The sequence below is a fragment of the Aquarana catesbeiana genome, linkage group LG01, assembly GCF_042186555.1.
Source record: "Aquarana catesbeiana isolate 2022-GZ linkage group LG01, ASM4218655v1, whole genome shotgun sequence".
Lineage (NCBI taxonomy): Eukaryota > Metazoa > Chordata > Amphibia > Anura > Ranidae > Aquarana > Aquarana catesbeiana.
Window position 1 is genome coordinate 988492734 of NC_133324.1, and position 26085 is coordinate 988518818.

At 42.8% G+C, this 26085-nt stretch overlaps 1 protein-coding gene across 1 annotated transcript in view; it reads left to right on the forward strand.

Moving 5' to 3' along the window:
- The window catches only part of NPR2 (natriuretic peptide receptor 2), a 187154-nt gene that overhangs the window by 54350 nt on the left and 106719 nt on the right, over nt 1-26085 (forward strand). Inside the window, exons 3-4 of the mRNA XM_073612133.1 lie at nt 25578-25691; nt 25819-25954. Coding sequence (XP_073468234.1) covers nt 25578-25691; nt 25819-25954 — 250 coding nt within the window. The remainder of the gene's footprint in view (nt 1-25577; nt 25692-25818; nt 25955-26085) is intronic.

Consider the following 26085-nt stretch of genomic DNA (forward strand, 5'->3'; position numbering starts at 1 on the left):
TGATGTTTACATTCATTATAGACCCCAGATCTCTCCATAAACAGGACCTGTCACCATCTATTACTGTCACATGGGATGTTTACATTCATTATAGACCCCAGATCTCTCCATAAAGAGGACCTGTCACCTCCTATTACTGTCACATGGGATGTTTACATTCATTATAGACCCCAGATCTCTCCATAAAGAGGACCTGTCACCTCCTATTACTGTCACATGGGATGTTTACATTCATTATAGACCCCAGATCTCTCCATAAAGAGGACCTGTCACCACCTATTACTGTCACATGGGATGTTTACATTATAGACCCCAGATCTCTCCATAAAGAGGACCCGTCACCTCCTATTACTGTCACATGGGATGTTTACATTCATTATAGACCCCAGATCTCTCCATAAAGAGGACCTGTCACCTTCTATTACTGTCACATGGGATGTTTACATTCATTATAGACCCCAGATCTCTCCATAAAGAGGACCTGTCACCTCCTATTACTGTCACATGGGATGTTTACATTCATTATAGACCCCAGATCTCTCCATAAAGAGGACCTGTCACCTTCTATTACTGTCACATGGGATGTTTACATTCATTATAGACCCCAGATCTCTCCATAAAGAGGACCTGTCACCACCTATTACTGTCACATGGGATGTTTACATTCATTATAGACCCCAGATCTCTCCATAAACAGGACCTGTCACCATCTATTACTGTCACATGGGATGTTTACATTCATTATAGACCCCAGATCTCTCCATAAAGAGGACCTGTCACCGCCTATTACTGTCACATGGGATGTTTACATTCATTATAGACCCCAGATCTCTTCATAAAGAGGACCTGTCACCACCTATTACTGTCACATGGGATGTTTACATTCATTATAGACCCCAGATCTCTCCATAAAGAGGACCTGTCACCATCTATTACTGTCACATGGGATGTTTACATTCATTATAGACCCCAGATCTCTCCATAAAGAGGACCTGTCACCATCTATTACTGTCACATGGGATGTTTACATTCATTATAGACCCCAGATCTCTCCATAAAGAGGACCTGTCACCTCCTATTACTGTCACATGGGATGTTTACATTCATTATAGACCCCAGATCTCTCCATAAAGAGGACCTGTCACCATCTATTACTGTCACATGGGATGTTTACATTCATTATAGACCCCAGATCTCTCCATAAAGAGGACCTGTCACCATCTATTACTGTCACATGGAATGTTTACATTCATTATAGACCCCAGATCTCTCCATAAAGAGGACCTGTCACCTCCTATTACTGTCACATGGGATGTTTACATTCATTATAGACCCCAGATCTCTCCATAAAGAGGACCTGTCACCTCCTATTACTGTCACATGGGATGTTTACATTCATTATAGACCCCAGATCTCTCCATAAAGAGGACCTGTCACCACCTATTACTGTCACATGGGATGTTTACATTCATTATAGATCCCAGATCTCTCCATAAAGAGGACCTGTCACCATCTATTACTGTCACATGGGATGTTTACATTCATTATAGACCTCAGATCTCTCCATAAAGAGGACCTGTCACAGTCTATTACTGTCACATGGGATGTTTACATTCATTATAGACCCCAGATCTCTCCATAAAGAGGACCTGTCACCATCTATTACTGTCACATGGGATGTTTACATTCATTATAGACCCCAGATCTCTCCATAAAGAGGACCTGTCACCTCCTATTACTGTCACATGGGATGTTTACATTCATTATAGACCCCAGATCTCTCCATAAAGAGGACCTGTCACCTCCTATTACTGTCAAATGGGATGTTTACATTCATTATAGACTCCAGATCTCTCCATAAAGAGGACCTGTCACCACCTATTACTGTCACATGGGATGTTTACATTCATTATAGACCCCAGATCTCTCCATAAAGAGGACCTGTCACCATCTATTACTGTCACATGGGATGTTTACATTCATTATAGACCCCAGATCTCTCCATAAAGAGGACCTGTCACCATCTATTACTGTCACATGGGATGTTTACATTCATTATAGACCCCAGATCTCTCCATAAAGAGGACCTGTCACCTCCTATTACTGTCACATGGGATGTTTACATTGATTATAGACCCCAGATCTCACCATAAAGAGGACCTGTCACCGTCTCTATTACTGTCACATGGGATGTTTACATTCATTATAGACCCCAGATCTCTCCATAAAGAGGACCTGTCACCTCCTATTACTGTCACATGGGATGTTTACATTCATTATAGACCCCAGATCTCTCCATAAAGAGGACCTGTCACCTCCTATTACTGTCACATGGGATGTTTACATTCATTATAGACCCCAGATCTCTCCATAAAGAGGACCTGTCACCTCCTATTACTGTCACATGGGATGTTTACATTCATTATAGACCCCAGATCTCTCCATAAAGAGGACCTGTCACCATCTATTACTGTCACATAGGATGTTTACATTCCTTATAGACCCCAGATCTCTCCATAAAGAGGACCTGTCACCTCCTATTACTGTCACATGGGATGTTTACATTGTTTATAGACCCCAGATCTCTCCATAAAGAGGACCAGTCACCTCCTATTACTGTCACATGGGATGTTTACATTCATTATAGACCCCAGATCTCTCCATAAAGAGGACCTGTCACCGCCTATTACTGTCACATGGGATGTTTACATTCATTATAGATCCCCAGATCTCTCCATAAAGAGGACCTATCACCTCCTATTACTGTCACATGGGATGTTTACATTCATTATAGACCCCAGATCTCTCCATAAAGAGGACCTGTCACCTCCTATTACTGTCACATGGGATGTTTACATTCATTCTAGACCCCAGATCTCTCCATAAAGAGGACCTGTCACCTCCTATTACTGTCACATGGGATGTTTACATTCATTATAGACCCCAGATCTCTCCATAAAGAGGACCTGTCACCTCCTATTACTGTTACTAGGGATGTTTACATTCATTATAGACCCCAGATCTCTCCATAAAGAGGACCTGTCACCGTCTATTACTGTCACATGGGATGTTTACATTCATTATAGACCCCAGATCTCTCCATAAAGAGGACCTGTCACCATCTATTACTGTCACATGGGATGTTTACATTCATTATAGACCCCCAGATCTCTCCATAAAGAGGACCTGTCACCTCCTATTACTGTCACATGGGATGTTTACATTCATTATAGACCCCAGATCTCTCCATAAAGAGGACCTGTCACCACCTATTACTGTCACATGGGATGTTTACATTCATTATAGACCCCAGATCTCTCCATAAAGAGGACCTGTCACCTCCTATTACTGTCACATGGGATGTTTACATTCATTATAGACCCCAGATCTCTCCATAAAGAGGACCTGTCACCATCTATTACTGTCACATAGGATGTTTACATTCCTTATAGACCCCAGATCTCTCCATAAAGAGGACCTGTCACCTCCTATTACTGTCACATGGGATGTTTACATTGTTTATAGACCCCAGATCTCTCCATAAAGAGGACCAGTCACCTCCTATTACTGTCACATGGGATGTTTACATTCATTATAGACCCCAGATCTCTCCATAAAGAGGACCTGTCACCGCCTATTACTGTCACATGGGATGTTTACATTCATTATAGATCCCCAGATCTCTCCATAAAGAGGACCTATCACCTTCTATTACTGTCACATGGGATGTTTACATTCATTATAGACCCCAGATCTCTCCATAAAGAGGACCTGTCACCTCCTATTACTGTCACATGGGATGTTTACATTCATTCTAGACCCCAGATCTCTCCATAAAGAGGACCTGTCACCTCCTATTACTGTCACATGGGATGTTTACATTCATTATAGACCCCAGATCTCTCCATAAAGAGGACCTGTCACCACCTATTACTGTCACATGGGATGTTTACATTCATTATAGACCCCAGATCTCTCCATAAAGAGGACCTGTCACTGCCTATTACTGTCACATGGGATGTTTACATTCATTATAGACCCCCAGATCTCTCCATAAAGAGGACCTGTCACCACCTATTACTGTCACATGGGATGTTTACATTCATTATAGACCCCAGATCTCTCCATAAAGAGGACCTGTCACCTCCTATTACTGTCACATGGGATGTTTACATTCATTATAGACCCCAGATCTCTCCATAAAGAGGACCTGTCACCTCCTATCACTGTCACATGGGATGTTTACATTCATTATAGACCCCCAGATCTCTCCATAAAGAGGACCTGTCACCTTCTATTACTGTCACATGGGATGTTTACATTCATTATAGACCCCAGATCTCTCCATAAAGAGGACCTGTCACCTCCTATTACTGTCACATGGGATGTTTACATTCATTATAGACCCCAGATCTCTCCATAAAGAGGACCTGTCACCTCCTATTACTGTCACATGGGATGTTTACATTCATTATAGACCCCAGATCTCTCCATAAAGAGGACCTGTCACCACCTATTACTGTCACATGGGATGTTTACATTCATTATAGACCCCAGATCTCTCCATAAAGAGGACCTGTCACCTCCTATTACTGTCACATGGGATGTTTACATTCATTATAGACCCCAGATCTCTCCATAAAGAGGACCTGTCACCATCTATTACTGTCACATGGGATGTTTACATTAATTATAGACCCCAGATCTCTCCATAAAGAGGACCTGTCACCTCCTATTACTGTCAGATGGGATTTTACATTCATTATAGACCCCAGATCTCTCCATAAAGAGGACCTGTCACCTCCTATTACTGTCACATGGGATGTTTACATTCATTATAGACCCCAGATCTCTCCATAAAGAGGACCTGTCACCTCCTATTACTGTCACATGGGATGTTTACATTCATTATAGACCCCAGATCTCTCCATAAAGAGGACCTGTCACCTCCTATTACTGTCACATGGGATGTTTAGATTCATTATAGACCTCAGATCTCTCCATAAAGAGGACCTGTCACCGTCTATTACTGTCACATGGGATGTTTACATTCATTATAGACCCCAGATCTCTCCATAAAGAGGACCTATCACCTCCTATTACTGTCACATGGGATGTTTACATTCATTATATACCCCAGATCTCTCCATAAAGAGGACCTGTCACCATCTATTACTGTCACATGGGATGTTTACATTCATTATAGACCCCAGATCTCTCCATAAAGAGGACCTGTCACCTCCTATTACTGTCACATGGGATGTTTACGTTATAGACCCCAGATCTCTCCATAAAGAGGACCTGTCACCACCTATTATTGTCACATGGGATGTTTACATTCATTATAGACCCCAGATCTCTCCATAAAGAGGACCTGTCACCTCCTATTACTGTCACATGGGATGTTTACATTCATTATAGACCCCAGATCTCTCCATAAAGAGGACCTGTCACCTCCTATTACTGTCACATGGGATGTTTACATTCATTATAGACCCCAGATCTCTCCATAAAGAGGACCTATCACCTCCTATTACTGTCACATGGGATGTTTACATTATAGACCCCAGATCTCTCCATAAAGAGGACCTGTCACCTCCTATTACTGTCACATGGGATGTTTACATTCATTATAGACCCCAGATCTCTCCATAAAGAGGACCTGTCACCACCTATTACTGTCACATGTGATGTTTACATTCATTATAGACCCCAGATCTCTCCATAAACAGGACCTGTCACCATCTATTACTGTCACATGGGATGTTTACATTCATTATAGACCCCAGATCTCTCCATAAAGAGGACCTGTCACCTCCTATTACTGTCACATGGGATGTTTACATTCATTATAGACCCCAGATCTCTCCATAAAGAGGACCTGTCACCTCCTATTACTGTCACATGGGATGTTTACATTCATTATAGACCCCAGATCTCTCCATAAAGAGGACCTGTCACCACCTATTACTGTCACATGGGATGTTTACATTATAGACCCCAGATCTCTCCATAAAGAGGACCCGTCACCTCCTATTACTGTCACATGGGATGTTTACATTCATTATAGACCCCAGATCTCTCCATAAAGAGGACCTGTCACCTTCTATTACTGTCACATGGGATGTTTACATTCATTATAGACCCCAGATCTCTCCATAAAGAGGACCTGTCACCTCCTATTACTGTCACATGGGATGTTTACATTCATTATAGACCCCAGATCTCTCCATAAAGAGGACCTGTCACCTTCTATTACTGTCACATGGGATGTTTACATTCATTATAGACCCCAGATCTCTCCATAAAGAGGACCTGTCACCACCTATTACTGTCACATGGGATGTTTACATTCATTATAGACCCCAGATCTCTCCATAAACAGGACCTGTCACCATCTATTACTGTCACATGGGATGTTTACATTCATTATAGACCCCAGATCTCTCCATAAAGAGGACCTGTCACCGCCTATTACTGTCACATGGGATGTTTACATTCATTATAGACCCCAGATCTCTTCATAAAGAGGACCTGTCACCACCTATTACTGTCACATGGGATGTTTACATTCATTATAGACCCCAGATCTCTCCATAAAGAGGACCTGTCACCATCTATTACTGTCACATGGGATGTTTACATTCATTATAGACCCCAGATCTCTCCATAAAGAGGACCTGTCACCATCTATTACTGTCACATGGGATGTTTACATTCATTATAGACCCCAGATCTCTCCATAAAGAGGACCTGTCACCTCCTATTACTGTCACATGGGATGTTTACATTCATTATAGACCCCAGATCTCTCCATAAAGAGGACCTGTCACCATCTATTACTGTCACATGGGATGTTTACATTCATTATAGACCCCAGATCTCTCCATAAAGAGGACCTGTCACCATCTATTACTGTCACATGGAATGTTTACATTCATTATAGACCCCAGATCTCTCCATAAAGAGGACCTGTCACCTCCTATTACTGTCACATGGGATGTTTACATTCATTATAGACCCCAGATCTCTCCATAAAGAGGACCTGTCACCTCCTATTACTGTCACATGGGATGTTTACATTCATTATAGACCCCAGATCTCTCCATAAAGAGGACCTGTCACCACCTATTACTGTCACATGGGATGTTTACATTCATTATAGATCCCAGATCTCTCCATAAAGAGGACCTGTCACCATCTATTACTGTCACATGGGATGTTTACATTCATTATAGACCTCAGATCTCTCCATAAAGAGGACCTGTCACAGTCTATTACTGTCACATGGGATGTTTACATTCATTATAGACCCCAGATCTCTCCATAAAGAGGACCTGTCACCATCTATTACTGTCACATGGGATGTTTACATTCATTATAGACCCCAGATCTCTCCATAAAGAGGACCTGTCACCTCCTATTACTGTCACATGGGATGTTTACATTCATTATAGACCCCAGATCTCTCCATAAAGAGGACCTGTCACCTCCTATTACTGTCAAATGGGATGTTTACATTCATTATAGACTCCAGATCTCTCCATAAAGAGGACCTGTCACCACCTATTACTGTCACATGGGATGTTTACATTCATTATAGACCCCAGATCTCTCCATAAAGAGGACCTGTCACCATCTATTACTGTCACATGGGATGTTTACATTCATTATAGACCCCAGATCTCTCCATAAAGAGGACCTGTCACCATCTATTACTGTCACATGGGATGTTTACATTCATTATAGACCCCAGATCTCTCCATAAAGAGGACCTGTCACCTCCTATTACTGTCACATGGGATGTTTACATTGATTATAGACCCCAGATCTCACCATAAAGAGGACCTGTCACCGTCTCTATTACTGTCACATGGGATGTTTACATTCATTATAGACCCCAGATCTCTCCATAAAGAGGACCTGTCACCTCCTATTACTGTCACATGGGATGTTTACATTCATTATAGACCCCAGATCTCTCCATAAAGAGGACCTGTCACCTCCTATTACTGTCACATGGGATGTTTACATTCATTATAGACCCCAGATCTCTCCATAAAGAGGACCTGTCACCTCCTATTACTGTCACATGGGATGTTTACATTCATTATAGACCCCAGATCTCTCCATAAAGAGGACCTGTCACCATCTATTACTGTCACATAGGATGTTTACATTCCTTATAGACCCCAGATCTCTCCATAAAGAGGACCTGTCACCTCCTATTACTGTCACATGGGATGTTTACATTGTTTATAGACCCCAGATCTCTCCATAAAGAGGACCAGTCACCTCCTATTACTGTCACATGGGATGTTTACATTCATTATAGACCCCAGATCTCTCCATAAAGAGGACCTGTCACCGCCTATTACTGTCACATGGGATGTTTACATTCATTATAGATCCCCAGATCTCTCCATAAAGAGGACCTATCACCTCCTATTACTGTCACATGGGATGTTTACATTCATTATAGACCCCAGATCTCTCCATAAAGAGGACCTGTCACCTCCTATTACTGTCACATGGGATGTTTACATTCATTCTAGACCCCAGATCTCTCCATAAAGAGGACCTGTCACCTCCTATTACTGTCACATGGGATGTTTACATTCATTATAGACCCCAGATCTCTCCATAAAGAGGACCTGTCACCTCCTATTACTGTTACTAGGGATGTTTACATTCATTATAGACCCCAGATCTCTCCATAAAGAGGACCTGTCACCGTCTATTACTGTCACATGGGATGTTTACATTCATTATAGACCCCAGATCTCTCCATAAAGAGGACCTGTCACCATCTATTACTGTCACATGGGATGTTTACATTCATTATAGACCCCCAGATCTCTCCATAAAGAGGACCTGTCACCTCCTATTACTGTCACATGGGATGTTTACATTCATTATAGACCCCAGATCTCTCCATAAAGAGGACCTGTCACCACCTATTACTGTCACATGGGATGTTTACATTCATTATAGACCCCAGATCTCTCCATAAAGAGGACCTGTCACCTCCTATTACTGTCACATGGGATGTTTACATTCATTATAGACCCCAGATCTCTCCATAAAGAGGACCTGTCACCATCTATTACTGTCACATAGGATGTTTACATTCCTTATAGACCCCAGATCTCTCCATAAAGAGGACCTGTCACCTCCTATTACTGTCACATGGGATGTTTACATTGTTTATAGACCCCAGATCTCTCCATAAAGAGGACCAGTCACCTCCTATTACTGTCACATGGGATGTTTACATTCATTATAGACCCCAGATCTCTCCATAAAGAGGACCTGTCACCGCCTATTACTGTCACATGGGATGTTTACATTCATTATAGATCCCCAGATCTCTCCATAAAGAGGACCTATCACCTTCTATTACTGTCACATGGGATGTTTACATTCATTATAGACCCCAGATCTCTCCATAAAGAGGACCTGTCACCTCCTATTACTGTCACATGGGATGTTTACATTCATTCTAGACCCCAGATCTCTCCATAAAGAGGACCTGTCACCTCCTATTACTGTCACATGGGATGTTTACATTCATTATAGACCCCAGATCTCTCCATAAAGAGGACCTGTCACCACCTATTACTGTCACATGGGATGTTTACATTCATTATAGACCCCAGATCTCTCCATAAAGAGGACCTGTCACTGCCTATTACTGTCACATGGGATGTTTACATTCATTATAGACCCCCAGATCTCTCCATAAAGAGGACCTGTCACCACCTATTACTGTCACATGGGATGTTTACATTCATTATAGACCCCAGATCTCTCCATAAAGAGGACCTGTCACCTCCTATTACTGTCACATGGGATGTTTACATTCATTATAGACCCCAGATCTCTCCATAAAGAGGACCTGTCACCTCCTATCACTGTCACATGGGATGTTTACATTCATTATAGACCCCCAGATCTCTCCATAAAGAGGACCTGTCACCTTCTATTACTGTCACATGGGATGTTTACATTCATTATAGACCCCAGATCTCTCCATAAAGAGGACCTGTCACCTCCTATTACTGTCACATGGGATGTTTACATTCATTATAGACCCCAGATCTCTCCATAAAGAGGACCTGTCACCTTCTATTACTGTCACATGGGATGTTTACATTCATTATAGACCCCAGATCTCTCCATAAAGAGGACCTGTCACCTCCTATCACTGTCACATGGGATGTTTACATTCATTATAGACCAGATCTCTCCATAAAGAGGACTGTCACCTCCTATCACTGTCACATGGGATGTTTACATTCATTATAGACCCCAGATCTCTCCATAAAGAGGACCTGTCACCTCCTATCACTGTCACATGGATGTTTACATTCATTATAGACCCCAGATCTCTCCATAAAGAGGACCTGTCACCACCTATTACTGTCACATGGGATGTTTACATTATAGACCCCAGATCTCTCCATAAAGAGGACCCGTCACCTCCTATTACTGTCACATGGGATGTTTACATTCATTATAGACCCCAGATCTCTCCATAAAGGGGACCTGTCACCTTCTATTACTGTCACATGGGATGTTTACATTCATTATACGACCCCCAGATCTCTCCATAAAGAGGACCTGTCACCTCCTATCTACTGTCACATGGGATGTTTACATTCATTATAGACCCCAGATCTCTCCATAAAGAGGACCTGTCACCTTCCTATTACTGTCACATGGGATGTTTACATTCATTATAGACCCCAGATCTCTCCATAAAGAGGACCTGTCACCACCTATTACTGTCACATGGATGTTTACATTCATTATAGACCCCCAGATCTCTCCATAAAGAGACCTGTCACCTCCTATTACTGTCACATGGGATGTTTACATTCATTATAGACCCCAGATCTCTCCATAAAGAGGACCTGTCACCTCCTATTACTGTCACATGGGATGTTTACATTCATTATAGACCCCAGATCTCTCCATAAAGAGGACCTGTCACCTTCTATTACTGTCACATGGGATGTTTACATTCATTATAGACCCCAGATCTCTCCATAAAGAGGACCTGTCACCACCTATTACTGTCACATGGGATGTTTACATTCATTATAGACCCCAGATCTCTCCATAAAGAGGACCTGTCACCGCCTATTACTGTCACATGGGATGTTTACATTCATTATAGACCCCAGATCTCTTCATAAAGAGGAACTGTCACCACCTATTACTGTCACATGGGATGTTTACATTCATTATAGACCCCAGATCTCTCCATAAAGAGGACCTGTCACCATCTATTACTGTCACATGGGATGTTTACATTCATTATAGACCCCAGATCTCTCCATAAAGAGGACCTGTCACCTCCTATTACTGTCACATGGGATGTTTACATTCATTATAGACCCCAGATCTCTCCATAAAGAGGACCTGTCACCATCTATTACTGTCACATGGGATGTTTACATTCATTATAGACCCCAGATCTCTCCATAAAGAGGACCTGTCACCATCTATTACTGTCACATGGGATGTTTACATTCATTATAGACCCCAGATCTCTCCATAAAGAGGACCTGTCACCTCCTATTACTGTCACATGGGATGTTTACATTCATTATAGACCCCAGATCTCTCCATAAAGAGGACCTGTCACCTCCTATTACTGTCAAATGGGATGTTTACATTCATTATAGACTCCAGATCTCTCCATAAAGAGGACCTGTCACCACCTATTACTGTCACATGGGATGTTTACATTCATTATAGACCCCAGATCTCTCCATAAAGAGGACCTGTCACCATCTATTACTGTCACATGGGATGTTTACATTCATTATAGACCCCAGATCTCTCCATAAAGAGGACCTGTCACCATCTATTACTGTCACATGGGATGTTTACATTCATTATAGACCCCAGATCTCTCCATAAAGAGGACCTGTCACCTCCTATTACTGTCACATGGGATGTTTACATTGATTATAGACCCCAGATCTCACCATAAAGAGGACCTGTCACCGTCTATTACTGTCACATGGGATGTTTACATTCATTATAGACCCCAGATCTCTCCATAAAGAGGACCTGTCACCTCCTATTACTGTCACATGGGATGTTTACATTCATTATAGACCCCAGATCTCTCCATAAAGAGGACCTGTCACCTCCTATTACTGTCACATGGGATGTTTACATTCATTATAGACCCCAGATCTCTCCATAAAGAGGACCTGTCACCTCCTATTACTGTCACATGGGATGTTTACATTCATTATAGACCCCAGATCTCTCCATAAAGAGGACCTGTCACCATCTATTACTGTCACATAGGATGTTTACATTCCTTATAGACCCCAGATCTCTCCATAAAGAGGACCTGTCACCTCCTATTACTGTCACATGGGATGTTTACATTGTTTATAGACCCCAGATCTCTCCATAAAGAGGACCCGTCACCTCCTATTACTGTCACATGGGATGTTTACATTCATTATAGACCCCAGATCTCTCCATAAAGAGGACCTGTCACCGCCTATTACTGTCACATGGGATGTTTACATTCATTATAGATCCCCAGATCTCTCCATAAAGAGGACCTATCACCTCCTATTACTGTCACATGGGATGTTTACATTCATTATAGACCCCAGATCTCTCCATAAAGAGGACCTGTCACCTCCTATTACTGTCACATGGGATGTTTACATTCATTCTAGACCCCAGATCTCTCCATAAAGAGGACCTGTCACCTCCTATTACTGTCACATGGGATGTTTACATTCATTATAGACCCCAGATCTCTCCATAAAGAGGACCTGTCACCACCTATTACTGTCACATGGGATGTTTACATTCATTATAGACCCCAGATCTCTCCATAAAGAGGACCTGTCACTGCCTATTACTGTCACATGGGATGTTTACATTCATTATAGACCCCCAGATCTCTCCATAAAGAGGACCTGTCACCACCTATTACTGTCACATGGGATGTTTACATTCATTATAGACCCCAGATCTCTCCATAAAGAGGACCTGTCACCTCCTATTACTGTCACATGGGATGTTTACATTCATTATAGACCCCAGATCTCTCCATAAAGAGGACCTGTCACCTCCTATCACTGTCACATGGGATGTTTACATTCATTATAGACCCCCAGATCTCTCCATAAAGAGGACCTGTCACCTTCTATTACTGTCACATGGGATGTTTACATTCATTATAGACCCCAGATCTCTCCATAAAGAGGACCTGTCACCTCCTATTACTGTCACATGGGATGTTTACATTCATTATAGACCCCAGATCTCTCCATAAAGAGGACCTGTCACCTTCTATTACTGTCACATGGGATGTTTACATTCATTATAGACCCCAGATCTCTCCATAAAGAGGACCTGTCACCTCCTATCACTGTCACATGGGATGTTTACATTCATTATAGACCCCAGATCTCTCCATAAAGAGGACCTGTCGCCATCTATTACTGTCACATGGGATGTTTACATTCATTATAGACCCCAGATCTCTCCATAAAGAGGACCCGTCACCTCCTATTACTGTCACATGGGATGTTTACATTCATTATAGACCCCAGATCTCTCCATAAAGAGGACCTGTCACCTCCTATTACTGTCACATGGGATGTTTACATTCATTATAGACCCCAGATCTCTCCATAAAGAGGACCTGTCACCACCTATTACTGTCACATGGGATGTTTACATTATAGACCCCAGATCTCTCCATAAAGAGGACCCGTCACCTCCTATTACTGTCACATGGGATGTTTACATTCATTATAGACCCCAGATCTCTCCATAAAGAGGACCTGTCACCTTCTATTACTGTCACATGGGATGTTTACATTCATTATAGACCCCAGATCTCTCCATAAAGAGGACCTGTCACCTCCTATTACTGTCACATGGGATGTTTACATTCATTATAGACCCCAGATCTCTCCATAAAGAGGACCTGTCACCTTCTATTACTGTCACATGGGATGTTTACATTCATTATAGACCCCAGATCTCTCCATAAAGAGGACCTGTCACCACCTATTACTGTCACATGGATGTTTACATTCATTATAGACCCCAGATCTCTCCATAAAGAGGACCTGTCACCTCCTATTACTGTCACATGGGATGTTTACATTCATTATAGACCCCAGATCTCTCCATAAAGAGGACCTGTCACCTCCTATTACTGTCACATGGGATGTTTACATTCATTATAGACCCCAGATCTCTCCATAAAGAGGACCTGTCACCTTCTATTAATGTCACATGGGATGTTTACATTCATTATAGACCCCAGATCTCTCCATAAAGAGGACCTGTCACCACCTATTACTGTCACATGGGATGTTTACATTCATTATAGACCCCAGATCTCTCCATAAAGAGGACCTGTCACCGCCTATTACTGTCACATGGGATGTTTACATTCATTATAGACCCCAGATCTCTTCATAAAGAGGAACTGTCACCACCTATTACTGTCACATGGGATGTTTACATTCATTATAGACCCCAGATCTCTCCATAAAGAGGACCTGTCACCATCTATTACTGTCACATGGGATGTTTACATTCATTATAGACCCCAGATCTCTCCATAAAGAGGACCTGTCACCTCCTATTACTGTCACATGGGATGTTTACATTCATTATAGACCCCAGATCTCTCCATAAAGAGGACCTGTCACCATCTATTACTGTCACATGGGATGTTTACATTCATTATAGACCCCAGATCTCTCCATAAAGAGGACCTGTCACCATCTATTACTGTCACATGGGATGTTTACATTCATTATAGACCCCAGATCTCTCCATAAAGAGGACCTGTCACCTCCTATTACTGTCACATGGGATGTTTACATTCATTATAGACCCCAGATCTCTCCATAAAGAGGACCTGTCACCATCTATTACTGTCACATGGGATGTTTACATTCATTATAGATCCCAGATCTCTCCATAAAGAGGACCTGTCACCATCTATTACTGTCACATGGGATGTTTACATTCATTATAGACCCCAGATCTCTCCATAAAGAGGACCTGTCACCTCCTATTACTGTCACATGGGATGTTTACATTCATTATAGACCCCAGATCTCTCCATAAAGAGGACCTGTCACCTCCTATTACTGTCACATGGGATGTTTACATTCATTATAGACTCCAGATCTCTCCACAAAGAGGACCTGTCACCACCTATTACTGTCACATGGGATGTTTACATTCATTATAGATCCCAGATCTCTCCATAAAGAGGACCTGTCACAGTCTATTACTGTCAAATGGGATGTTTACATTCATTATAGACTCCAGATCTCTCCATAAAGAGGACCTGTCACCACCTATTACTGTCACATGGGATGTTTACATTCATTATAGACCCCAGATCTCTCCATAAAGAGGACCTGTCACCATCTATTACTGTCACATGGGATGTTTACATTCATTATAGACCCCAGATCTCTCCATAAAGAGGACCTGTCACCATCTATTACTGTCACATGGGATGTTTACATTCATTATAGACCCCAGATCTCTCCATAAAGAGGACCTGTCACCTCCTATTACTGTCACATGGGATGTTTACATTGATTATAGACCCCAGATCTCTCCATAAAGAGGACCTGTCACCGTCTATTACTGTCACATGGGATGTTTACATTCATTATAGACCCCAGATCTCTCCATAAAGAGGACCTGTCACCTCCTATTACTGTCACATGGGATGTTTACATTCATTATAGACCCCAGATCTCTCCATAAAGAGGACCTGTCACCTCCTATTACTGTCACATGGGATGTTTACATTCATTATAGACCCCAGATCTCTCCATAAAGAGGACCTGTCACCACCTATTACTGTCACATGGGATGTTTACATTCCTTATAGACCCCAGATCTCTCCATAAAGAGGACCTGTCACCATCTATTACTGTCACATGGGATGTTTACATTCATCATAGACCCCAGATCTCTCCATAAAGAGGACCTGTCACCTCCTATTACTGTCACATGGGATGTTTACATTCATTATAGACCCCAGATCTCTCCATAAAGAGGACCTGTCACCTCCTATTACTGTCACATGGGATGTTTACATTCATTAAAGACCCCAGGTCTCTCCATAAAGAGGACCTGTTACCATCTATTACTGTCACATGGGATGTTTACATTCCTTATAGACCCCAGATCTCTCCATAAAGAGGACCTGTCACCTCCTATTACTGTCACATGGGATGTTTACATTGTTTATAGACCCCAGATCTCTCCATAAAGAGGACCCGTCACCTCCTATTACTTTCACATGGGATGTTTACATTCATTATAGACCCCAGATCTCTCCATAAAGAGGACCCGTCACCGCCTATTACTGTCACATGGGATGTTTACATTCATTATAGACCCCCAGATCTCTCCATAAAGAGGACCTGTCACCTCCTATTACTGTCACATGGGATGTTTACATTCATTCTAGACCCCAGATCTCTCCATAAAGAGGACCTGTCACCGCCTATTACTGTCACATGGGATGTTTACATTCATTATAGACCCCCAGATCTCTCCATAAAGAGGACCTGTCACCTCCTATTACTGTCACATGGGATGATTACATTCATTATAGACCCCAGATTTCTCCATAAAGAGGACCTGTCACCGTCTATTACTGTCACATGGGATGTTTACATTCATTATAGACCCCAGATCTCTCCATAAAGAGGACCTGTCACCTCCTATTACTGTCACATGGGATGTTTACATTCATTATAGACCCCAGATCTCTCCATAAAGAGGACCTGTCACCACCTATTACTGTCACATGGGATGTTTACATTCATTATAGACCCCAGATCTCTCCATAAAGAGGACCTGTCACCGTCTATTACTGTCACATGGGATGTTTACATTCATTATAGACCCCAGATCTCTCCATAAAGAGGACATGTCACCTCCTATTACTGTCACATGGGATGTTTACATTATAGACCCCAGATCTCTCCATAAAGAGGACCTGTCACCGTCTATTACTGTCACATGGGATGTTTACATTCATTATAGACCCCAGATCTCTCCATAAAGAGGACCTGTCACCGCCTATTACTGTCACATGGGATATATACATTCCCTTTGACAGCAATAAAAATGATTAGAATTTTTATATATTTTTTTAAAAGCAGTGTAAAAAAATAAATAAGAAACAAAAAATAAAACAATTTTTTTAAAGCACCCCGTTCACCTGTGCTCACGCGCAGAAGCAGAACGCATACATAAGTTGCGCCCGCAAATGTAAACGGTGTTCAAACCACACATGTGAGGTATCGCCGCAAACGTTCGAGCAAGAGCAAAAATTCTAGCCCTGGATCCCCTCTGTAACTCTAAACGTGTAACCTGTAGAAATTTTTAAACGTCTCCTATGGAGATTTTTAAGTACCTAAGTTTGTTGCCATTCCACGAGTGAGCGCAATCTCAAAGCGTGACATGTTCGGTATATTTTTACTCAGCGCAACATCATCACCTCAGAGGAAGTGACCTGTCGTGTTTCTCATCCCTGGAAAGCAGTAAAATCAGCACACTGATTCTTTCTTGAGCCCGTCCGTTCCAGCCGCTGTCTCTGTCCTCATCGGATAGATTGATAGCAGCGGGAGCCATTGGCTCCCGCTGCTGTCAATCAAATCCAGTGACACGGAAGCAGGGGGGGCGAGGCCGAGTCCCACTGTTGTGTCAATGGACACAGCAGTGGGACTCGGGAATGCACCAACACGGGTGAAGAGGAGGAGCCAGGAGCACAGACGGGGCACCCCAGAAAAGGAGGAGCCAGGAGCACCGATGGGGCACCCCAGAAGAGGAGGAGCCAGGAGCACCGATGGGGCACCTCACAGGAGGAGGAGCAAGGAGCACCGATGGGGCACCCCACAAGAGGAGGAGCCAGGAGCACCGATGGGGCACCCCACAAGAGGAGGAGCAAGGAGCACCGATGGGGCACCCCACAAGAGGAGGAGCCAGGAGCAACAATGGGGCACACAGAAGAGGAGGAGCCAGGAGCAACAATGGGGCACCCCAGAAGAGGAGGACCGGGGCTACTCTGTGCAAAACCCTTACACAGAGCAGGTAAGTATGACATGTTTGTTATTTTTTTTTTTTAAAACATGAACCTTTACAATCACTTTATTTGTGAATTGCCAATTCTCCTGATTCGGTCGAATATTCGTAATTTCGTATATTTGAATATTCGTAAAATCGTAAATTCAAAGATTCGTAAATTCGTATATTCGAAGATTCGTAAATTCGAAGATTCGTAAATTCGTAAATTTTGAAATTTCGAAAATCTGAAATAATAACTAACTAATCATAAATTAACTATTACTAACTATTCAATTACAGGTATTGGAATTTTCTTTCCAATGTGGCTGGTAGTGAACGTAACTAATTTGAATTTATGAATTATCTTAAATAAAGAATGCCGTATCTGAACTAATGGAGCGTAGCGCATTGTTAATAATAAATATCAATAATAATAACTTTTTATTATTATTTATTAATAATTTGTTCCGTTACATTTGTTTACATACAACATCGGTGATTATGGATAATTCATAACTTCAGATAAATTCGCATTCGTTATGTTCACTAACAGCCAAATTTGAAAGGAAATTTTAAAACCTATAATTTAATAGTTAGTTAATATTAATAATAATAATTAGTTATTATTTAGAATTTTCAGATTTTGTTCTTTCGAATTTTCTTTGTTATTTTCAGGTTTTTTTGAATTTACAAATTTACAAATTCACGAATTTACGAATTGCAATCATAACGAATGACCCGAAAAATGAAAAAAACAAACAAACAAACAAATGAAACGAAAACAAACAAATTTTTCGGCAGTGCACATGTCTAATTTTTGTTATTTTTGCGAACCTTTACAATCACTTTATTTGTGAATGGATAACTCTCCTGATTCGGTCTTAAAACCACAAATATTCATTTCACTTGGTGATGGCCTTCTGGTGGAGACATTCCAGGTCTCCTCTTGTCTTCTTCATGGACAGATAAGAGGTGAGGCCTGAAATGTCCCCCGGGCAGCCTTGTACCCTCAGGCCGTTCTTCTCTGGTGAAGAACTCTATGAGAGGTCAGGAGTGAAGGTCGCAGACGTCATCCAGCAAGCTGGAACATATTTACTGATGTGACCGCCTTCAATGTCCATTTGCCTGAAGTGTAAGCCACAACATTTTTAGGCATGGAGTGGGGAAGGATTAGAACTTTAGTTGGATTTCTCCAAGAAGATGAGGAGAAATCTCCACGGACTGCAATAATAACTGACTAGAGGTCATTCTTCTCTCTGTATTGCTCCATCTGAGGTTTCAATCAGAGAGTGGTGCTGAAAAGGAAGAACTTCAGCCGTGCTCCTTCTTTTAGCTAACCCATCGTGCTCCAGAAATCCTGCGCTATCTAATAAATATATATTATTTAAACAAAGAGAATCTATACAGTGACTGACGATCGTATCAACCATCACTTCAAAACAAAGACTCCAAAAAACGGCCTCCCAACCGTTATCTCTATACAGTTCACAGTTTGTATGGTCACTTGCCGTTAAGCCGACCGTTGACAGTTTCCTGCTGGACTGGCCGAGATCCGAACCATGTATTGACAGGCTGATTGTTTCCAAGTTGATTGATCAATCAACTTGGGTACAAGCCTGTTGGATTTTTCATGCGATTAATAGCCACTAGCAATAATTACTGTGTTCTCCCAGCGGGAACGGCTAACCCAGCCCCCCCAGGAGGAACACAATGGCACTGCGGGAGGGATTCGCCCATCTACACTGACTGTGTTGATGGGGAAATTAAGTGATTTTCTTTCTTGCAACCTGTGTTTGCAGGAAAGAAAATCGCTCCTTCTATGGCCAGCTTTAGGAGCTGCTTTTTGTTTCTGACATGTTGCTGGTGCCGGGAGCCTGTGAGGCCCTATGCTTTGGGATATTTTATTTCCAGATGTTTTTTTTTTTAGCAGCCGCAGCCATGAATGTGGACAGGAGACAAGCATTTTTATTTCATCATCTCGATCAATCTCCCACCCGTCGTATTCTACGTCTGCGACGTCAGCGACCCGCCACACTCCTGCGTTATTAATCTGGTGAGAGAAGCCAAGTCATTGCTCCTAATACAAACATTGGATTAAAGAAACATGCATAGCTTTGTACTCAGTGCATATAAGATTCCATATCAGATTCAGTGAAATAACGGGAGTCCTCCAGGTCTTAGATAAACTCCAACCATGTGTCCCCTCCTCGGGTGAGACCCTGGCCAGAGTCAGGAGTGTCTATGTCAATCAGGCCACCAACTAAGCCTCATATTGCATAGGATCTTTGTTTTCTCTGATTGGATGCAGACTAGAGACCAATAGTCTATCAGCCAAAAATTTCCATTCAACCTATTACACCTGTACAGGTGAACTAATTATTCTGCAGGTTAGTAAACCTTCACCAATCCCTTCAAGTAGGACAACTTCCCTGAAGGAGGGAGGAGAAAAAGTCTGACTCATTGGAGAAATGATAGGGACAGGTCTTTTCGACACCACTGACTGCCCTCTGCATTCTATAGGCAGACCTGTGTAAGGCACAGGTGGGCTTCTAAAAGCAGACTGGTAGGTTGTAAGTCTCATATCTCATATCTGGTGGAGAGTAAATTCTAGGGACTGACAGTTCAGTGATGGTGGATTTGGCAGAGGTACCTGAGGGGAGGGGTTTATTTTGGGGCTGTTGGGTCAGACATACATTATGCCCTATGTTCAGTATTTAGAATCTTTCCCTAAATACTGTTCTGTCTCTGTAGATGGTTCATTGAGGGGAAAGATCAGTGTGTTCTGTACATGGATCCTCAGAGGCAGAGCTTAGTGGGTTCTGTAGATTGTTCCTCAGTAGGGTTGAGCCGAACACCCCCCGGTTCGGTTTGCAGCAGAACTTGCAAACAGGCAAATAATTTGTTCAAACACGCGAACACCGTTAAAGTCTATGGGACACGAACATGAATAATCAAAAGTGCTAATTTTAAAGGCTTATATGCAAGTTATTGTCATAAAAAGTGTTTGGGGACCTGGGTCCTGCCCCAGGGGACATGTATCAATGCAAAAAAAAGTTTAAAAAAACGCCGTTTTTTCTGGAGCAGTGATTTTAATAAAGCTTAAAGTGAAACAATAAAAGTGTAATATTCCTTTAAATTTCGTACCTGGGGGGTGTCTATAGTATGCCTGTAAAGGGGCGCATGTTTCCTGTGTTTAGAACAATCTGACAGTAAAATGACATTTCAAAGGAAAAAAAGTCATTTAAAACTGCTCGCGGCTATTAATGAATTGCCGGTCCGACAATACACATAAAAGTTAATTGCTAAAAATGGCATGGGAATTCCCCACAGGGGAACCCCGAACCAAAATAAAAAAAAAATGTGTGGGGTCCCACTCAATTCCATACCAGGCCCTTCAGGTCTGGTATGGATATTAAGGGGAAATCCGTGCCAAAATTTTTAAAAAATGGTGTGGGGGTCCCCCTCAAAATCCATACCAGACCTTTCAGGTCTGGTATGGATTTTAAGGGGAACTCCGTGCCAAAATTTAACAAAAAAATGGCATGGGGTCCCCTCAAAAATCCATACCAGACCCTTATCCGAGCATGCAACCTGGCAGGCCGAAGGAAAAGAGGAGGGGATGAGAGAGCGCCCCCCCTCCTGAACCGTACCAGGCCACATGCCCTCAACATTGGGAGGGTGCTTTGAGGTAGCCCCCCAAAGCACCTTGTCCCCATGTTGATGGGGAGAAGGGCCTCATCCCCACAACCCTTGGCCGGTGGTTGTGGGGGTCTACGGGCAGAGGGAATCGGAACAAGGGGACCTCCAGATCCCGCCCCCCCACTGTGTGAATTGGTAATGGGGTACAAAAGTACCCCTACCGTTTCACAAAAAAATTGTCAAAAAGGTTAAACACAAGAGAGTTTTTGACAAGTCCTTTATTAATTTCTTCTTCTTTCGGCTTCTTCTTCCATCTTCTTTCTTCTGGTGTTCTTTCAGTGTTCTTCTTCTTCCTCCATCTTCTTCTTCATCTTCTTCTTCTCCATCTTCTTCTTCCTCTGCTCTTCGTGACCCTGCCCCCCTCTGACAACTTGGGGAAAGCCTCAGGGAAGTCCCGTGAATTCCCTGTGCGTCAGAGGAGAGCAGGGTTACCGGGTGGACCCGCCCTCCATTACATAAGAAGTGTCAGAAGAAGCGAAGCGTCACACGGCTGAAGACTCCCACTGAGGCAGATCGTGCGGACGGAGCGGAGAAGAAGCCTGGAGGAAAATGCAGTATGAGAAGAGTGGAGGAAGAAGAAGATGAAGAAAAAGATGGAGGAAGAAGAACACCGAAAGAACACAAGAAGAAAGAAGATGGAAGAAGAAGCCGAAAGCGGAAGGGATTAATAAAGGACTTGTCAAAAACCATCTCTTACCCCATTACCAATTCACACGGGGGGGCTGGGATCTGGGGGTTCCCTTGTTAAAGGGTCTGGTATGGATTTTGTGGGTGACCCCACAACATTTTTTTTTAAATTTTGGTGCGAGGTTCCCCTTAACTATCCATACCAGACCTGAAGGGCCGGGTATGGAATTTAGGGGGACCCTCACGCATTTATTTCTAATTTTGGTTTGGGGTTCCCCTGTGGGGAAATCCCATGCCGTTTTTATCAATGAACTTTTATGTGTATTGTCGGACCGACAATTCATTAATAGCCGCGGGTAGTTTTAAATGACTTTTTTCCTTTTGAAATGTTATTTTGCTGTCAGACTGTTCTAAACATGGGAAACATGCGCCCCTTTACAGGCATACTATAGACACCCCCCAGGTACGAAATTTAAAGGAATATTACACTTTTATTGTTTCACTTTAAGCTTTATTAAAATCACTGCTCCAGAAAAAACATCTGTTTTTAAAACTTTTTTTTGCATTGATACATGTCCCCTGGGTTAGGACCCGGGTCCACATACACTTTTTATGACAACACCATGCATTTAAGCCTTTAAAATTAGCATTTGTGATTTCTCCCATAGACTTTTAAAGGGTGTTCCACAGCTTTCAAATTTGCCGCGAACACCCCAAATTGTTCGCTGTTCGGCGAACTGGCGAACAGCCGATGTTCAAGTTGAACTCATGTTCAACTCAAACTCGAAGCTCATCCCTATTCCTCAGCAGAGTTCAGTGTGGTCTGGCTCTGTAGATTGTTCCTCAGGAGCAGAGCTCCGTGTGTTGTGTAGATTGTTCCTCGGGCAGAGCTCTGTGTGTTGTGTAGATTGTTCCTCAGGAGCAGAGCTCTGTGTGTTGTGTAGATTGTTCCTTGGGGGCAGAGCTCTGTGCGTTGTGTAGAATGTTCCTTGGGGGAAGAGCTCAGTGTGTTTTGTAAATTGCTCCCCGGGGGCAGAACTCAGTGTGTTGTGTAGATGGTTTGTTGTTGGAAGAGTTTAGTGTGTTCTTTCTCTGTAGAATGTTCTTCTGGGACAGAAGTGTGTTCTGTAGCTTGATCCTTGATAACAGAGCTCAGTATGTTTTGTCTTCGTAGATGGTTCCTCAAGAGAAGAGCTCAGTGTATTCTGTCTCTGTAGATGGTTCCTCAAGGAAAGAGCTCATTTGTATTCTGTCTCTGTAGAATGTTCCTCTGGAGCAAAACTAAGTGTGTTCTGTAGATTGTTCCTTGGGGGCAGAACTCAGCGTATTGTGTAGATTGTTCTTCTGGGGCAGAACTCTGTACTCTGTACATGGTTCCTTGCAAGAGCTCATTGTGTTCTGTCTCTGTAGATGGTTCTTCAGCAACAGAGCACAGTGTGTTCTGTACATAGTTCCTTGGTGGACAAAGCTTTGAATTTTCTGTCTCTGAAGATGGTTCCTCATAGGCAGAGCTCAATATGTTCTAGCTCTATAGATGGTTCTTCAAGGGAGAAGTGCTTAGTGTGTTCAGTGTTCAGTCTCTGTAGATGGTTCTTCAGGGGTAGAACGTAGTGTTTTCTGTAGCTTGTTCCTGGGGGTCAGAGCTCAGTATGTTCTGTCTCTATGTACAATTATATTATTATACAATTTCTCAAATGAGGAGCTCAGTGTGTTCTGCCACTGTAGATGGTTCTTCAGGAGCAGAGCCCAGTGTGTTCTGTGGATGGTTCCTGGGGGGTCAGAGCTCAGTATGTTTCGTCTCCATTTACACTTCCTCGAAGGAGAAGCTCAGTGTGTTCTGTCTCTGTAGATGGTTCTTCAGGGGTTGAGCTCAGTTTATTGTGTAGATAGTTCCTTGGTGGCAGAATTTAGTGGGTTCTGTCTCTGTAGATTGCTCCTGGGGAGCAAAGCTCAGTGTGCCCTGCCTACATAGATGATTCCTCGAAGGTGAGGCTCAGTGTGTTTTGCCTCTGTAGATGGTCCATTAAGGGAAGAGCTGTCAGAAAGCATGAATCAGACTGAGACAGATGTACAGTTAAATCACACTTGTTTAATAATAATAAAAAAGGGTAAACAGAGTAAACATAGTCAAAACATAGCCAGAGTTCAGGAACCGGAATGGATAATCAGACAAGCCAAAACGTCAGGGAGCCAGAGAACAGCGTAGTAGAACAGCAAGCAGGATCTGGAGCCAGAAGGAATGTCAGCCAAGCAAGTCTTTAACAGGAACACAGGAGAGCATCTCTAGAGATGTGACCAAGGCGAAGGCAGAGATCATCTGGACTGGACGACTTAAGTAGGCAGGACTGCCGAGCAGGATATCATCAACAGGTGAGTCACTGTGGAGAGATAGGAGCTGTCAATTAGCCGACTGCTGAGTGGCCAGCTCTGAGAAGGAAGGGCTGAGCCAAGCCCTGACAAGAGCTCTGTGTTTTCTATAGATAGATCCTCATTGGCAGTACTCAATGTGTTCTTTCTCTGTGGATGGTTCATCAAAAGAAGAGCTTAGTGTGTTCAGTCTTTGTAGATGGTTATTTAGGGGCAGGGCTCAGTGGGTTCTGTAGATGGTTCCTTTGGATCAGGGCTGAGTGTGTTCTGTCCCTGTAGATGGATCCTCAAGGAAAGAGCTTCGTTTTCTTTCACATCTGGTGGATGACGAGTCCCAAGGACTGACAGTTTAGGGGTGGAGAATTTATCATGTTTGCTAGGAGAGATTTATTGTTGGGGCTGTGAAGTCAGAAATACACTCAATATTTAGGGTCTTCCCTGACAGTCACAGTTCAGACAGTGGAGGACTTCCCACTGGTGACATAGAGAAGCCAAAACTCTGCACAGAGAAGCCAGGAGACCCCGATTCATACAGCACAGTATCTGCTTATGGGATTGGAGAGAGCCTCAGCATGTAGAATCGTATACACTCAATAGGTAGGGTACTTCCCCCAAAATATCCCAGATCTTCACAAGGGACCTCTAAGAGAAAAATGTGACTTCCATGAATGATGAGGACTCCTAGCATGCTTTGGGCCCCACATGTAACAGGAAGTCACACCCTCATCTCTTAGTCCATCCTGCTGTCTGACCATGTGTTCCTCCTGCAGACAGTGCTGGTCATCTCCTACCGTGAGCCACAAAATCATGAATATCGCATCTTCCAGAAGAATCTCATCCAACGCAGCAAGGAGGAATTTGGGGTGACCCTCGACTATTCTTTGGTAAGTGACCCACCCACATTCACATATCTACACACATCCACAACCCCCCATCAAATCATACTTGTAACTGTCCATGCAGAATAAGAACAGATATATAGAATAATCTGGACTCTCTTTGCCCTCACAGAATAACTTGATTGCGGGCTGCTTCTATGACGGGGTGCTGCTGTACGTCCGTGCTTTGAATGAGACGCTGCAAGAAGGAGGATCGCAAAAAGATGGGATTCGGATAATACAGAAGATTCAGGATCGCACCATGCAGGGTGAGGAGCATCCTCTCATTTTACTGAGCATACCTTCACCTATACTGCAGGACATTGCACTGCCTCCGGGAATGAAGATGGCACAATCTTCCCTCCTGAGGATGAGGATGACACATTCTTCACTCCTGAGG